General features: G+C 43.0%; 3 protein-coding genes and 1 long non-coding RNA gene across 4 annotated transcripts; 2 read left to right on the forward strand and 2 right to left on the reverse strand.

Moving 5' to 3' along the window:
* Nucleotides 1-1,323: 1,323 nt before the first annotated feature.
* LOC101067341 (odorant receptor 131-2) lies at nucleotides 1,324-2,837 on the reverse strand. The gene is made up of 2 exons (XM_003971216.2): nucleotides 2,813-2,837; nucleotides 1,324-2,667 (listed from the first exon to the last, which is right to left on the reverse strand). The coding sequence occupies exon 2, from the start codon at nucleotides 2,651-2,653 to the stop codon at nucleotides 1,724-1,726; it is 930 nt and encodes a 309-aa protein (XP_003971265.2). The 5' UTR covers nucleotides 2,654-2,667; nucleotides 2,813-2,837; the 3' UTR covers nucleotides 1,324-1,723.
* Nucleotides 2,838-4,273: 1,436 nt separating this feature from the next.
* Nucleotides 4,274-7,628, reverse strand: ppme1 (protein phosphatase methylesterase 1). Its single transcript, XM_003971217.3, has 14 exons — nucleotides 7,390-7,628; nucleotides 6,803-6,896; nucleotides 6,603-6,695; nucleotides 6,420-6,477; nucleotides 6,157-6,208; nucleotides 5,827-5,981; nucleotides 5,661-5,751; nucleotides 5,508-5,573; nucleotides 5,295-5,421; nucleotides 5,092-5,221; nucleotides 4,975-5,019; nucleotides 4,825-4,889; nucleotides 4,669-4,736; nucleotides 4,274-4,575 (listed from the first exon to the last, which is right to left on the reverse strand). Exons 1-14 carry the CDS (start codon nucleotides 7,473-7,475, stop codon nucleotides 4,572-4,574), a joined length of 1,134 nt encoding a protein of 377 aa, XP_003971266.2. The 5' UTR covers nucleotides 7,476-7,628; the 3' UTR covers nucleotides 4,274-4,571.
* A 1,758-nt stretch (nucleotides 7,629-9,386) lies between these two features.
* Nucleotides 9,387-9,870, forward strand: LOC115252566 (uncharacterized). Its single transcript, XR_003890909.1, has 2 exons — nucleotides 9,387-9,466; nucleotides 9,589-9,870. It is a non-coding gene; the product is annotated as an uncharacterized lncRNA (long non-coding RNA).
* Nucleotides 9,871-10,682: 812 nt separating this feature from the next.
* Nucleotides 10,683-13,542, forward strand: LOC101061966 (mitochondrial uncoupling protein 2-like). The gene is made up of 8 exons (XM_003971106.3): nucleotides 10,683-10,832; nucleotides 11,271-11,359; nucleotides 11,586-11,719; nucleotides 11,809-12,016; nucleotides 12,083-12,280; nucleotides 12,450-12,551; nucleotides 12,632-12,812; nucleotides 12,884-13,542. The coding sequence occupies exons 3-8, from the start codon at nucleotides 11,594-11,596 to the stop codon at nucleotides 12,996-12,998; spliced, it is 930 nt and encodes a 309-aa protein (XP_003971155.2). The 5' UTR covers nucleotides 10,683-10,832; nucleotides 11,271-11,359; nucleotides 11,586-11,593; the 3' UTR covers nucleotides 12,999-13,542.
* Nucleotides 13,543-13,878: the final 336 nt, after the last annotated feature.

The raw sequence follows: 13,878 nt of genomic DNA on the forward strand, positions 1-13,878 counted from the left end.
TGTAACCAGGTGCTTTCTCTCTTTGGAATGTTTTTCAATCCTTCAAGTGTTCTTCCGCAAAGGCCAGAGAGGTATCAAGAGGGCTTCAGGCCTGTGACAGAGCAAGATCATTTAAATCAGTCCTCCTGCTGCTCAAATTCTTCCTTTATTCTCTGGATCAGCGCCTCCCTCTCTGTTAAACAACATAAATCGGTCTCTCCCTGCTTTCTATCGCTGGCCATTGTCCTGCACAAATGTCCACCTGGAATAGGAGAAAGGGGACAGGACGGGACTTTCTTCAGTGATGTTACGTTACTGATCCGTCTTTTTGATAGCCTCATGTGGCACAATCAAAAGGGTCATTTTATTATAGTAGAACAATCAAGGGTAGTTTCCTCAGGTAGCAAATATTACTGGTTAAAAGAGAGCGTGGCAGCTCCAGCTGAAATATTTTAGTCTAACAGTGACCTCTACTGGCAAAATATATGAACTGCTCCCCTCGACGGAATCGCCATATGTATTGTTCAACATTTAGTCTTATCAGTATTTTTAAAATGCTAATATATATATATATATATTTATTTATTTATTTATTTATTTTTTTTAAATGAATAGCTATGCTATATAATTTTCCCCCAAACAAGCGGCTGCTAATTTAAAATCATTAACATGTCTGTTTTGTAATTTAGTATGTCACGTCATGAAATAAGGAGCTGGGCTAATTATAAAAATCTGAGTTTCTTCCATTTACGTTTCAGATTTTAAAACAACAGCTTAAAGCAACGGTGTACGAATTTCAAAGCAATTACTGGATGACACGCGTGCTGTGCGTTTAATTACAAGGTTGTCAGATACCAGCATAAAAAAGCAAAATAACAAAGCTACAAAAAAACAACAAAAAGCTGCAAGTGCAGGATATTTTCCCCGCGTTTTACAGTAACATTTATTAATGCCAAAATAATATTTATAAATTTAGAATACTTATATGGACCAGTCACTGAAATTGCAATAAAGATTTTTAGGAATAATGTTAAATTTCCAGGATACTTTTGAATACTTTCAAACAGTTTATGTCAATACAAATGTCAACACTTAATGACACTTATGGTTACTGTGGTTACGTTGAAAATCTTTCATTGACTATTTTAACTGGTTCAGATTGAAGATGGAAGAAATGTTACATTTTAATAAATAAAATACGTTATGCATGCAAGATATTGTTGAAAGTGATTACCCAGGCTTCAGAACTGTATTATAAATAAGAAGTAAAGAATGGATCGAGTAGGTTGAAAATTTGACTAGAATCTTTATTCTTTTTTCTTTAATGGACAGAGAATAATTTAAAGAAACATTGTGCAAATGAGTCACACAGAGTAGTTTTAAATGTTTTAAATGTAGCAAAGTTAATCATCATTTCCTACAGCACATCTCCATGTAGTCATTTTATTCATATTTACTATTTAAAGCTTATAACTTCAACAGAAGGCGACAGTTATGCAGTATTGTAGCCTTTAGTCACAAATTTAACAGAAAATGCCTTTTTAAGGAGCTCAGTGATTCAGCAACAGGGTCGATTATATTTGTTTCTCCTGCTAAACAACCACTACGACCACATTAACCATTCTGACACCACAGGCACGAGACAGCGTTCAAATGATTCAAAAAGAGCACAACCGATGCTCTAATAGAAGGAAAACTAACAACTGCAATTCCCCCCCCTCCAACAAAAGGAAAACCCCTCAAATCAAGAGCTTGCAAATGTTCTAGCAGCAGCTGTGAACCTGAAAGGGATGTAGGACTGCAAGATTTGCCTCAGTGCCTGATCTCTGAGGCCGTATATGAGCGGACTCAGACACTTAGGGAAGATGATGAGACTAATAAAGATGGTGTACTGGATATGAGTGACCACAATGTGTTGCATGTTCCATTTGCTGTTGTAATTGATCATATTAAACAATGTGGATACGAGACACAAGCAGAGCTGGATCAGATGCAGCAGCACCGTCTTTCCTGCTTTAGTGGCATTACGGGAGCGAGAAGAGGCCGACTTCACGATGACCAGGATAGCAACGTATGTGTAGATGATAACCACGCTGACGATTACAAAGTAGGCGATCGTGAAGGCATCGTTTATGGAGGAAAAAATGGGCAGGGGGAAAAGGTTTCCCCTGTTGCAGAAACGCGGCACAATGAAGCTCGTGTTCTTCAGACTGATAAACAGGCCCCAATGAGTCAAAGAGTTCAGAGATCCAGTAGTCCATATAAAAGCTATGGCCACCCCCGTCGTCCTGGACGTGACAATGTGAACATGCTTCAGTGGGCAATAAATGGCGATGTACCGCTCCAGAGACATCACGGCGAGGTTGAGCGGCGACATCGTTAAAGTCAGGGAGGCAAACAGAATGACAGAGATACAAATGTAGCTCAGCATGGCGGTCTTGGTCAGAGCGAACAAGTACAGGAGCACAGAGAAGAGGAGCTGCAGCGACTCAGTGAGGAGCAGGTGGCCAAACAGGATGTAGCGGCAGGACTCCAGAAGCTGAGGCTTCTGGAACAAGGCGACCATCATGACGGCGTTAATGTAAAAGAAGAAAAGACACGGCAGCACGGACAGCAGAGCTTTGAGCGTGGCGTGGGACGGGGGCGCCGGGGCGTCCACGGTGGTGACGTTCATGCCTGCAGCTTCTCCTGTGGAACAGAGACCTGTCTCACCTGTTGAAGCATGACATCATCCTAAAGTTTGGCTAACAGACACGGGTTAAACGGCAGGATAATGAATAAGGTTCACAGTGTCGGCAGATGTTACTTACACCCAATTCTGCTTTGGTCTGACCTCACGTGAGTCACATGCTGCCCGGCCAACACCAGGAGTGACTGAATCTCAGGCCGATGATCTTCTTTTAATCCGTCAGGCTCTTGACATCATCGCCATCACAACCAGTCACAACCAGTCACAACCAGTCATAACTCTGCCTCGTTGTTGTTGTTATTTCCAGTTTCTTTGTAGAGTTTGACAAGTCGTGCGTCCCCCCCCCCCCCCCCCCCCCCCACAATGTTAAACTCAAGAGAGCAGAGGTGGACTATAATGAACAAGAAGAATAGAGATTATAGAAATGAAAACTTTTCAACTTTTCAAATGATGCGTCAGTGATAACGAGAGAATATGAGACGTGTGCAGACGAGTGCGTCTGCAAACGTCCGCTTCTGTGCACCAACGTCCTTTAGAAGTGTTAGATTTCTGATATACTGGATGTGGCTTTCAGAAGGTTTGAATGGACGGATGCTTTCAGGAGGGGAACCCAGGTGGACTCCATTTGGTGTCAGATAAACACGAACACGTCCACCACTCGTCCTTTATTGCAATGGTCCATGTTTTCTGTCTGCTTTCTGCTTTTAATAGATGAACTCAATCAGGGACGAGCTGCTGTTTACAGTTTATATACAAGATATACAAGACAGTTTATATACAAGAGATGTAGATGTAGAGAGATGTTGTGTGTATTTTTGACTATAATAGTAATGTAGGAGCACATTTTTCATTCTGTTCATAATACATCTTCACTTCCAGCTGTTAATAAAACCAAAATTGGATTATTGTTCACCAGCTGTTTGATCATTACTCCCACAAGTTTCATGGTTAAAAGAATGTTAAAAGGTGCAAAACTCTTGTTCTTTAGGATATAATCTATAAGCAGCCACAGGTGGCCAACAAATTAGTTTGAAACAACATAAACATCAACAGAAGCTCAAAACTAAGGATGTTTTGGCGGATCCAGTCCTGAAAAGGTATCAAGGTTTACCTTTAAACAGAGTATATCTATAAAGTTAGAGAAAGTTATCTCAAAAAGAGGAGGAAAGAAAATCAGAATTAAAGACATTTGATGGGTTTTTGCAGGGCGGAACATGTCAGCATTGTTTACACGTTCTCTTAATGACCTCAGAGTCTAGAAATCTTGGGAGAACCGTCATTAAAAACACATTAAAAATTCAAACTTTTCCCCTGCACATATTGCAATATATTCTTAAGCACTGGGCTACAGAGAGCCAATTAAACCACATTCTCTGGAGTAAATAGGGAAGAAAAACATGCTGTTTCATCATGAAGTCGGGGAAAAATAAAGCCTTGTTTTCCAATCGTGTTTATCATTTCAAATTACCAATTCAAATGTTTCCTGCTACTTTAAGTGCATTGGTTAAATGGTGTTGATGCAGGCCGTCACTTTTAATAAACTAAAATGACCGTTAAAATGATCCCGATGCTCTTTTAATGTGGAGAAGGACCCACAAACGCGAGTAACAGTTGTACAGCATCCATCTTTAATCATTGTTTGACTCCAAACATTACAGACACAAAATCACTGATGTGAAAAACACTCAAAACGGAGGAGGAAAGCATTTCAGAGAATAAAAAACCCAAAAACATGAAAAACAAAAGCAACTCAGTGTTTCACAAAAAAGATAAGGCAAAGCTGAAAGGCAACATATCTACACAATAATAATAATAAACAAAAATGTATTTAATTCCATGATGTTGATGAATCTTGAGACTTTTCTTTCATGGTTGCTGGCTATGTATAGTCTAAAGGTGGAAGCTAGCTGTGGAGAGATCATAAAACAAAAGGTCAAATATAAGTCAATCAAATCCATAAACAACGTAGAATCTGCAGATTCCCACGGCCGTTCGCTCACCACAGGTATCCTTCTTTGAACTCGGTGAATTTGTGCCGGACCATAAACGTCGCTAAAGCATCTGCTACCTGGCAACAAACGAGACGTTCAGTTTTTTTGAGAAAACTTGACCTGGTTGACAATAGACAGGACGCAGCGGGCAGGTGTGAGCCGTACTTTTTCCGGTGCGTCTTCATGGACTGCGTGACCGCACTGTGGGAGGACCTGCATCTGAAACTTTCCTGTCAACAAAGAGGAAACATTAAGCGGATCCATCTCCTTCCAGTCTCACCAACAAAATCTGAATATGAAATCTGGCCTTCGCACCTTGCATCTGTCCTATAGTGAGGTCTTTGTCAAGTCTGTCCACCCCTGCACAATGAAATCAAGTCAGGGATCATTTTTATCACGCTGGAAGTTCAGACGGTGAAACTGAGATTTCACCTGCAAGCAGGAGCAGCTTTGGTACAGGACAGGTGAGAAAAAGTGACGAAAGGCCTCGGAACCAGCCATCCCAGTACTTTTCTGTCTTTGACAGCTCCACTCGCCAAGTGAAGAGGCTTTCTTTCGTCATCTGTGTTTCAGAAATGTAATTATCTTTTGTGCGTTAGCACACAAAGCTGTGGCACGAGAGTGAGAGACGGAACCTCTTGCTCATCTTCCTTCATTCTTTTCTTGTTGGATTCTTCTTCTCCTTCTTCATCCTCATCTTCTTCTATTATGCCTTCTCCGATGCTGTTGGACACCCCAGGACTGCTGGTGGACTCCTCACATCTGGAAACACCAGAACAGAGTCAATATCTCCCTATCATATACCAGCAGTTGTGCTCAATGTGCAGAGAAAAACCAGTGACGCCTACTTTTTCACCTGGCCTCCCATCGACACCCGCGCTGACTCAATGTTTCGGATCTGGCCGCTCTTCACACTGAAAGCATCAAGGGGGGCGGGGATATTTTTAACAGGGATTCCTCTTTGTTAGTTACTAATTCATATAATCGTATTTAATGTTCACCTCCACTCAATGGCATTCTCCAGAGATTTAAAAGTCCTTGGCCGGCTTCTGAGGAAGTTCTGCATGCTGTTCAAAGCATCCATGGCTGTACCTGAAGTCAGAATATGAATATCCGTAATACCGAATCACAAAATATGCAGTCAAATTTGAATATTGCATAGATTACCTTCAACCACGTCGATGACACAGAGGCCGAGCAGAGATGGTACGTGATTGGCTACGGCTGTGTGTACTGCAATGGCCCCACCCATACTGTGTCCAATGATCATGATGGGAGGTGGGCTCTCCCCATACAGGGCCTCTATCACTTTGCCAATATCCCTTTTAAAGAAAACCAGTGACAACCAGTTTAAATCCAGTTTTCCTGCAAATTGTTTTGATATATAGAGTAAAATATCCAGTGTGTGTGTGTGTGTGTGTGTGTGTGTGTGTGTGTGTGTCTCTGTGAGGTTCACAAACTCCATTGACTTTCTTGACCACCCGTCTATCAACTTACTTGGCCATGGTGTCAGCTGAGAGATCATCGGGGTTTTTTACTTTGGTGTCACCTGCAGGTGAGGAAAGAAAAGAGCAGTTCAAAGATGGAACAGCTAAACGATGTTGTCAGGGAACAAGATCACAGGATGTAGGGTGAGTTGTTGGGTTGGGGCGAGTTTCAGGGAACATCATTTTTAGTACTGTGGCCATAACTGCACCTGAAAATACAGTATAATAGCAAAGTAACAATTTATTCATCAAAGTAGAGTAATTTGTATTTACCATGAGCTCGGAGGTCCATAGCCACCACCCTGCAGTTGATCCTACTGTATATAACAGACTGCAGAGATCCAAACAGGAACCATTCAAATCATATCTAAACACGTCAGTAAAAATTCCCTGGTATTTTGGTGTACATATGTTAAACAGAAGTGAAATTACAAGTTTGATAGTGATTATGCTTACAGTAAACACGGCCCAGGAGAGCGCGGAGTGTCCTCCTCCATGGAGAAGCAGCAGGACTGGACCATGGGACCCGCTACAGTAAATTCTGAAAATGTACAAAGCAGTCAAGGAAATCTACATTTGAGCTTGAATCAGAAGATGCTGAACAAAGCACAATTATCAGACGGCTTCAAAAATGTTTGACAAGAGTTTGAGGATATGTCTTTGCCATCTTCATTTTCCACCTCCACATTCTCCATGGTTTCAAAGTACTGACTCCAGGGCAGGGGGGAGAAGTCTCGCTTTCTCCCAGGTCTACAACAAACATGCAAAACGGCTCTCAGTCTGAATCTGTGCTGGGATTTTGAAACATTGTGCAATAACTTGGATATTTCTGAGAAGCCAAACTTGCTTTAAAATAACAATGAGAAAAAGATTGAAGAAGTTGGCTTTGATGATTTCACTGAACACAAAAGAGATGCTTTTAATGCTGACTTCTTTTAGGCAAGCTAAATTGCAACTTGCCATCTGTAGATGTTATTGTTCAATTAACAGTAACTTATTCAGCGCCTAATAAAACACTTTAATCCTGACAGATTTTGATCAAGTTAATGCTCAATGTTTTCTGTTATCATCGAGTTTACCCTCAAAATAACATGCAAGTTATGGATATTGATTCGATATGTTTAACGCGGCCTCTCCTGACATTAATACGGTAATAGACTACAAGACACGGATGACAAGAAATAAACTGAAATGTTGATAAAAACCAGCGACTAAAGTAAGCTGTCGAGATGCTAGCTCTCACCCCATCTTCATTTTAGAGCCGAACTGAAGACCTCCCGCCATGGGAGGTCTTGAACCTAAAAGATTCAAATGCAACTGTTTCTCCATGTTGCCAAACGTTCGGGAAGGTATCTGTCAGGAAATGTCTGATATGTTGAGCCTTCTTTCCCGCAGCATAGGATTTTCGTCAACACCCGCACTGATGCCAACAGCTAGCTTTCTGCGTGATTTCCAGTCTTCTTCTGCTGCTACTGTTGTGATTATTTTGAGCCCCTTTCTTCTTCTTTGGTCTTTTCCTCCCCGTCATTTTGTTTTCGTTTACAATCATTACTGCCCTCTATCGGCTACTTGTCGCAACATATTTTAATGGGTAAAAAGAAACTTGGCTTGATCAGCGTGGGGGATTAAAAAAAACAATAAGGGAACATGAGTGGTCTATAATCCTCTTTTAAATTTTAGAGACTAATGTTTTATCTTTATAATTAACAGCAGAATAAACAAGCCATTCACACTCAGTCTTGCACAACTCACCTGTAGTATCAATCAGCCACACTCCCAGCATCTTTTACAAATAGAGCCACAGCAATTAACCTGTTGGGAAATGAAAGTTATTGGCTGCAGTGCGATCAGTGGTGTGAGGTTGGCCTTTTGGTGGTATGTAGAATAGGACCTCATGACCTTAGAATGATGCATGTGGCAAAACGCAGAAGCCTGAACAAGGCTGAAGTAGATGACAGTATCATTTTTAGCAACTATTCAGGTGAAAAGAAAAACGGATTGGGGGCAATAATAAATGAACGGCAATAATACTGATTACACTGAATATACAACTAATCTAAAATAATATTTTAGATTCCCATATTATGGCACTTATAGGTGTAATGTACCTTTTTAAACACAAGGTAGCGGAAGTTCACGCTTTCTTCGTGTAAGCAAACTCACTGAAAGGAATGCTGCACCCATATAAAACTTCTAAGTACAGTGGTTCATTAACACGCATTTAAAAAAATATGTTCCATGGTGGCGCTCTGCTCAGTTGCTGAAACCATAACATCATCATCACAACTTTAATATACCCATAATAAAATGTGAGGAGTGTGGATAATGTCAATGTAAAGCAACAGGATGTCTATAAACTGTACATGAGCAGAAAAAGCAAAAACACGGCTGTGGAAGTGTGTTTGACACAAATGTCACCTCAATAAATTTTAGTAATAGTAAGTGTACTAATAGTAGCAAATGAGCTTTATTATTGTAAAGTGAGCTGCAGGAAGACATTGAAGGACGCTGAAATGATGTTACATCTGAGTCTGTAGCAACAGCTGGCTGCAGACAGTGTTGGCAACATCGATAATTTCAATGATACGAAAGGTCTGATGGAAACTGGCAGGAAACCAACCTCACCACCTTCTCAAAACAGAGGGCCAGTGATCATCAGTAACATCAGGGGTGATGATGTCTTATTTATTTTTAAATCTTAATCAGTCAAGTTTTTGAGTGCCGGACCTCATTTTACCTTTGAATTTCTACTCATACTTAGAAAGAGGCACACTCAAATGCACTCTTTAGTTAGAGCAACAGCAGGCTCTTCTGGAAACATGAGTTTGTAATTAAAAATAAAAAAAAATCCAGGAGACCCTGTATCTCTTCTGGTCTCTCCCGCTCGGACGAACTGTTGAAGATAAAGACAGAAATCCCAGTACGTTAGGGTCACCCTGTGCTCCACTGACCTTTGCATGATGTAACAGCAAACATTCTTGATAGTCGTGTGAGATTTATTTATAGTGCGGGGGAGATTAGCTGTTTCACCACGCTGATTCATGGTGTTGAGAGTGCACCAGCGTTCAGCAGTGACGGAAGCCGTGTCGTCTTCAGACTGGTTGAAGCCGGTCTGGTGTTGTTTACCGGTCTGCCTGTGCGCTTAAAGGTTAGTCACATTGAGTTCTCAGGAAACTCTATATAGCAAGTCGACAAGTCAGCAGATGGTGAGAACAGCCCCCCCGCCCTACGCCCACCCTACCCACCCCCCCGACTTTTTTTCCGAAGTTCTGTTCCTCACCTTTTCCCTACAAACTAACTGGAATACAATTGATAAAAAGGTTTTATATTACTTTTTTGGGGGGCGGTGGGGGGAAAATTCGAATATTCTAATGCTCATCCGTGGGCAGAAGTCTCACTCGGGCCTGCACAACTTTCATTTCTTCTTCTTTGCACCTTCTAGAACTACGCCTGGCTTCACCCATGTTCGCACCCGGTGAGTCTGGGAGCACCTTCTCCATGGGACCGAACCCTGAGTGGTGACCCGGTCACTCCAGGACATTCGCTGCAGCGCCTTGAATACTTTCTGCACAGTCCTCTACGCAGCACAGTTCTCCTACACAATGAATCAGATTCACTTTGAACTTTTTGCCACATTTTGCTGCGCTTTAACCTTTTCCAGGCCTCCAAGGACCTGCTGCAGAGAGACATGCAAACATGCCACCACCAGGCCTCCCCGTGAGGGTGTGTTACTCCTGTTACTCCTCTGTTTGTGCATGGACGTTCCATAATGTCCCTGTTGACTTTCTGTGTGGACACACATAAAAGTTGCCACCAGTAGCACACGTGACCTCGTCAGTCACCGTGGAAGTGCGACTTCTGGCAGGTTGATAGTCAAAAAGAAAGTAAACAGCTGTTATGGGGGACGTTACATAAAGATGGACATAAAAGGCAACAATTCTGCACAAGTAGTCATTGTGAAACTTTAATAATGTTTTGCTGTAATAAGAGCTTGCTAAGACTGGGGGGCTGTTTGTGTCAGCAGATGCTAATAGTTTAAATGATTGTACGCAGATGCTCCGTGCATCCACCCACCCGTTCATCTTAACGATTGGCTGGAACAGTGTTGGTGCTTTTTGTGGATTTTTTTCTTCTTTTTTTTTTAACTTTATGACCTACAGGGAGGAGGGATGAGGGAATTCCTAACATCCTACCACATGCTTATGCATTTTTTTGGGGGCACCAATACAGGGAAAAAGATCTGAAGCGAGAGCTGGTCAGATGCCCCAGGAAGAGATTCTAGGAATCCAGACGAGCCCCTGTGTCTGCTTGGCCCATATGAGAACTAACAAGGACATGGTGTTCTGTAACATGAGCTGCATGTGAGTTATTCCAAATGAAGCTATTCTAATTAAAAATGTCAGTGTATAAGAACTGTTGGTAATAGCTTATATGCAATATTGGAATTAAAACATCTTGCACGTGCGCCCATGCTGAGCCAAGTGATCATATATCTGACTTCGAGGTCACCTGGTAAACATGGGCGTGTCTTATATTAGACGTCAAGAGTCATGTGCAAAAATCATCTTTAAACTGAGGAGCTCTGCTGGCACGGAGCACAAAGCATCCGTCGGTGCCTTTAAGACTACCTCGAGGATTGCAAACTCTTTACTTTCGACTGGATTATATGTTCCCAGGGAGTCCCCAGTAAGTTCACGTTATTACCTCCAGCGAGGAGGTTATGTGGCAGGTGGCGTTAGCAAAATAAGTCAAGACATTATGAAGGGATTTTAGTGAATGTTTTAGAAAATGTGGAATATTACATGTTGGTGATGTTGCAGATTCTGGAAGGACTTTAACTTTTGATCGGAGCAAAACCAAGGAGCTTTGATCTTAAATCAAGTATGATAGTGTAAACTTTTATTACTACTACCTTTATCTAAATAATTATATATATATGCACTATACTATGAGTTGAAGTTGCACTTTGAGAAGAAATGTCATCCTTCCTCTGGATTCTTCTTATCTAGATGTAGAATAATGGAAAATATAAGATTTTTGCACTATGGATCCATAGGATCTAAAGAAGACAACAGAACTGCTCCTCTGTGGATCAGAATAATTCTGGATGCTTGTGTCTTCCAGGGATTTTATGGCCCTGGACATCACTGCAACTTCAAAGATTCGTTTCCTTCTCGAGAAAACCTGAAACTCTTCCTCCCCGTTACTAACAGGTACGCATTGTGTTTTGAGTGGCTTCCTCCCACACTCACGTATGGATTACTATAAATGAGCTGTTCCCAGAGAGAATCCTGCTGTTTTTTTGTTGCATGGTGGAGTTTTGCAGATAATCATGGAGTGATAAACTAAAGGGAACATTTTGTGCCCTTAAATAGGTAGTTTAGCCAAATCACATTGTATTAATAGCCACTTCCCCTCCTGCTTACATAATGTACCCAGGAATAAAAATGGTTGGCATGAAAGCCCCAGATGTGGTGCCCTCGGCAGCAGTAAAGTTTTTTGGAGCGGGCACGGCGGCCTGCATAGCTGACCTCGTCACCTTCCCACTGGACACAGCCAAAGTTAGACTACAGGTGTGAATCACCAAGAATGCTGTACAACTGAACTGGAGCCCAATGTTCAAGACGTTTAACAAGCTGTTATGTCACCCCAACGGGGACAGATTCAGGGGGAATCTCAGATAGTGGAGGGCAGCAGAGCCACGAAGTACCGGGGCGTGTTTGGCACCATCACCACCATGGTGCGCACGGAGGGCCCCAGGAGTCTGTACAGCGGCCTGGTGGCGGGGCTCCAGCGACAGATGAGCTTCGCCTCGGTCCGGATCGGCCTCTACGACTCCATGAAGCAGTTCTACACTCGAGGCACCGACAGTGAGTGAGGCGCCGGTGTTTGAGAGGCGTTGTTGTCGCCGTGGCTCACGCGCACGTGTTTCACAGGCGCCGGGATCGTCACTCGCCTCATGGCGGGCTGCACCACGGGGGCCATGGCCGTGGCCTTTGCGCAGCCGACGGACGTGGTGAAGGTGCGATTCCAAGCCCAGGTACGAGAGGCTGAAAGCGGGAGGAGGTACAACGGCACCCTGGACGCGTACAAGACGATCGCTCGAGATGAGGGCGTCCGCGGCCTTTGGAAAGGTGCCGTTTTTATTTTCCTATTGATTTTTTAAACACTTTGTAACAACGCAGGCAGTAGTTTGAGGATTGAATCATCTTAAAAGGCCTGTTACACACAATCAAGATCTGTTTTTACATGATACAGAATTTCTACTTACCTACTGGAGAGTAAAATGTGTCGTTGCTATAGGTTGTCTTCCCAACATCACCCGCAATGCCATTGTAAACTGCGCTGAGCTGGTGACCTATGACCTGATCAAAGAGCTGATCCTCAAGTATGACCTGATGACAGGTGAGAACAAACCTCCCCCACCTGGCTGATACAAACACAGCTGAAGGACGCCACTTAGCTTCTGTTGCCTGTTTTGGCAGATAATCTTCCGTGCCACTTCACTGCGGCCTTTGGTGCAGGCTTCTGCACCACCATAGTGGCGTCTCCTGTGGACGTCGTCAAAACCCGCTTCATGAATTCCACTTCTGGCCAGTACAGCGGCGCCGTCAACTGTGCTCTCACCATGATGAGACAAGAAGGTCCCACAGCTTTCTACAAAGGGTAAATACAAGCCACCACCCAGCGCTAACATGCCCCAGACCTGCCACTCATCCCGTGTGCGCCGCCCTCAGGTTCATGCCGTCTTTCCTGCGCCTGGGCTCCTGGAACATCGTCATGTTCGTCACATATGAGCAGATCAAACGAGGGATGAGCAGAGCGCAGCAGTACTGGGAGTCACCATTCTGACACCGGCACCTGTCAGAAAGAGGCTTCAGAAGGGTCCGACGGGTCATGGACGACGACGCTGTGGCTCCGAGGATGTCGTTGCCGCAGCAACGGGACTTTGAGTGTACAGACTTGGTTGCATTGTTACAAAAAGAAGTATACTCATTCAGGGGTAAAGATGCGGTTTAAAGGGTAATTCCAAAAGTGTTTTTTTGTTTTTTTTAAATATATATATTTCAGACCCCTTTAAAGAGATATAGATGTTTACAGGACAAACCTGAGCTGATACGATCATTGAGACAAGACTTACCCACAATCCTGACCATTTATGCTTATTATAGCGGTGGGTTGTAGCTTGGTTAATGTTACTATTACATGAAAGTTATCAGGGATGTTATTAATCCGTCGGATGAGCTGGAGTTATTGTAAATGCTGTGAAATGTTGCTGGTCAATGAGTCACAACAGTGATAGTAAAGTCATGTCTGTCCCACATTGAACGTTTGGCCATCTGTATTTGTTGTTCTGTGCCAGCCATTCAACATTAAAGCAATTATGAATATGGAAGAGCAGCTAATTATATGATGGTGTCTCGGGGGTCCTGGTGGAGGCTTCAGTCAACATCTTCATCCGGAACCAGACTTTACGCAGCTGTGCAGCTTCAGAAGGCAGCGTACCAACAGCGGCCAACCCTCCCCCCCACAAGTGTCTTGGTTCAAAACAAGCTTGACGTCACTCATATGGCGCCCACCCTATCACGTGACCTTCAGCAACCCCCACAGCACCTTATTTTGCTCTGCTCCCATCCCATCCCTGTTAGGATCAGTAGGCGAGTGCTTCTAATCTCGACATAACCTTCTGGTGGGTGTAAACGTAGATCCGGGAGGTCTCAGTTTCAAACAC

This window comes from Takifugu rubripes, chromosome 15 (assembly GCF_901000725.2).
Source record: "Takifugu rubripes chromosome 15, fTakRub1.2, whole genome shotgun sequence".
In the NCBI taxonomy this organism is placed as follows: domain Eukaryota; kingdom Metazoa; phylum Chordata; class Actinopteri; order Tetraodontiformes; family Tetraodontidae; genus Takifugu; species Takifugu rubripes.

What these genes read in the sequence shown, in the direction of transcription:
- LOC101061966 (XM_003971106.3), top strand. Translation starts at nt 11,594, where the DNA reads ATGGTTGGCATGAAAGCCCCAGATGTGGTGCCCTCGGCAGCAGTAAAG. An exon ending in CAGCCAAAGTTAGACTACAG is followed by an intron (nt 11,720 to 11,808) that starts GTGTGAATCACC and finishes CAACGGGGACAG; the next exon opens with ATTCAGGGGGAATCTCAGAT. An exon ending in CCCACAGCTTTCTACAAAGG is followed by an intron (nt 12,813 to 12,883) that starts GTAAATACAAGC and finishes CGCCGCCCTCAG; the next exon opens with GTTCATGCCGTCTTTCCTGC.
- ppme1 (XM_003971217.3), bottom strand. Translation starts at nt 7,475, where the DNA reads ATGGAGAAACAGTTGCATTTGAATCTTTTAGGTTCAAGACCTCCCATG. An exon ending in TCTCCTGGGCCGTGTTTACT is followed by an intron (nt 6,478 to 6,602) that starts GTAAGCATAATC and finishes GGATCTCTGCAG; the next exon opens with TCTGTTATATACAGTAGGAT. An exon ending in TGTCATCGACGTGGTTGAAG is followed by an intron (nt 5,752 to 5,826) that starts GTAATCTATGCA and finishes TTCTGACTTCAG; the next exon opens with GTACAGCCATGGATGCTTTG.
- LOC101067341 (XM_003971216.2), bottom strand. Translation starts at nt 2,653, where the DNA reads ATGAACGTCACCACCGTGGACGCCCCGGCGCCCCCGTCCCACGCCACG.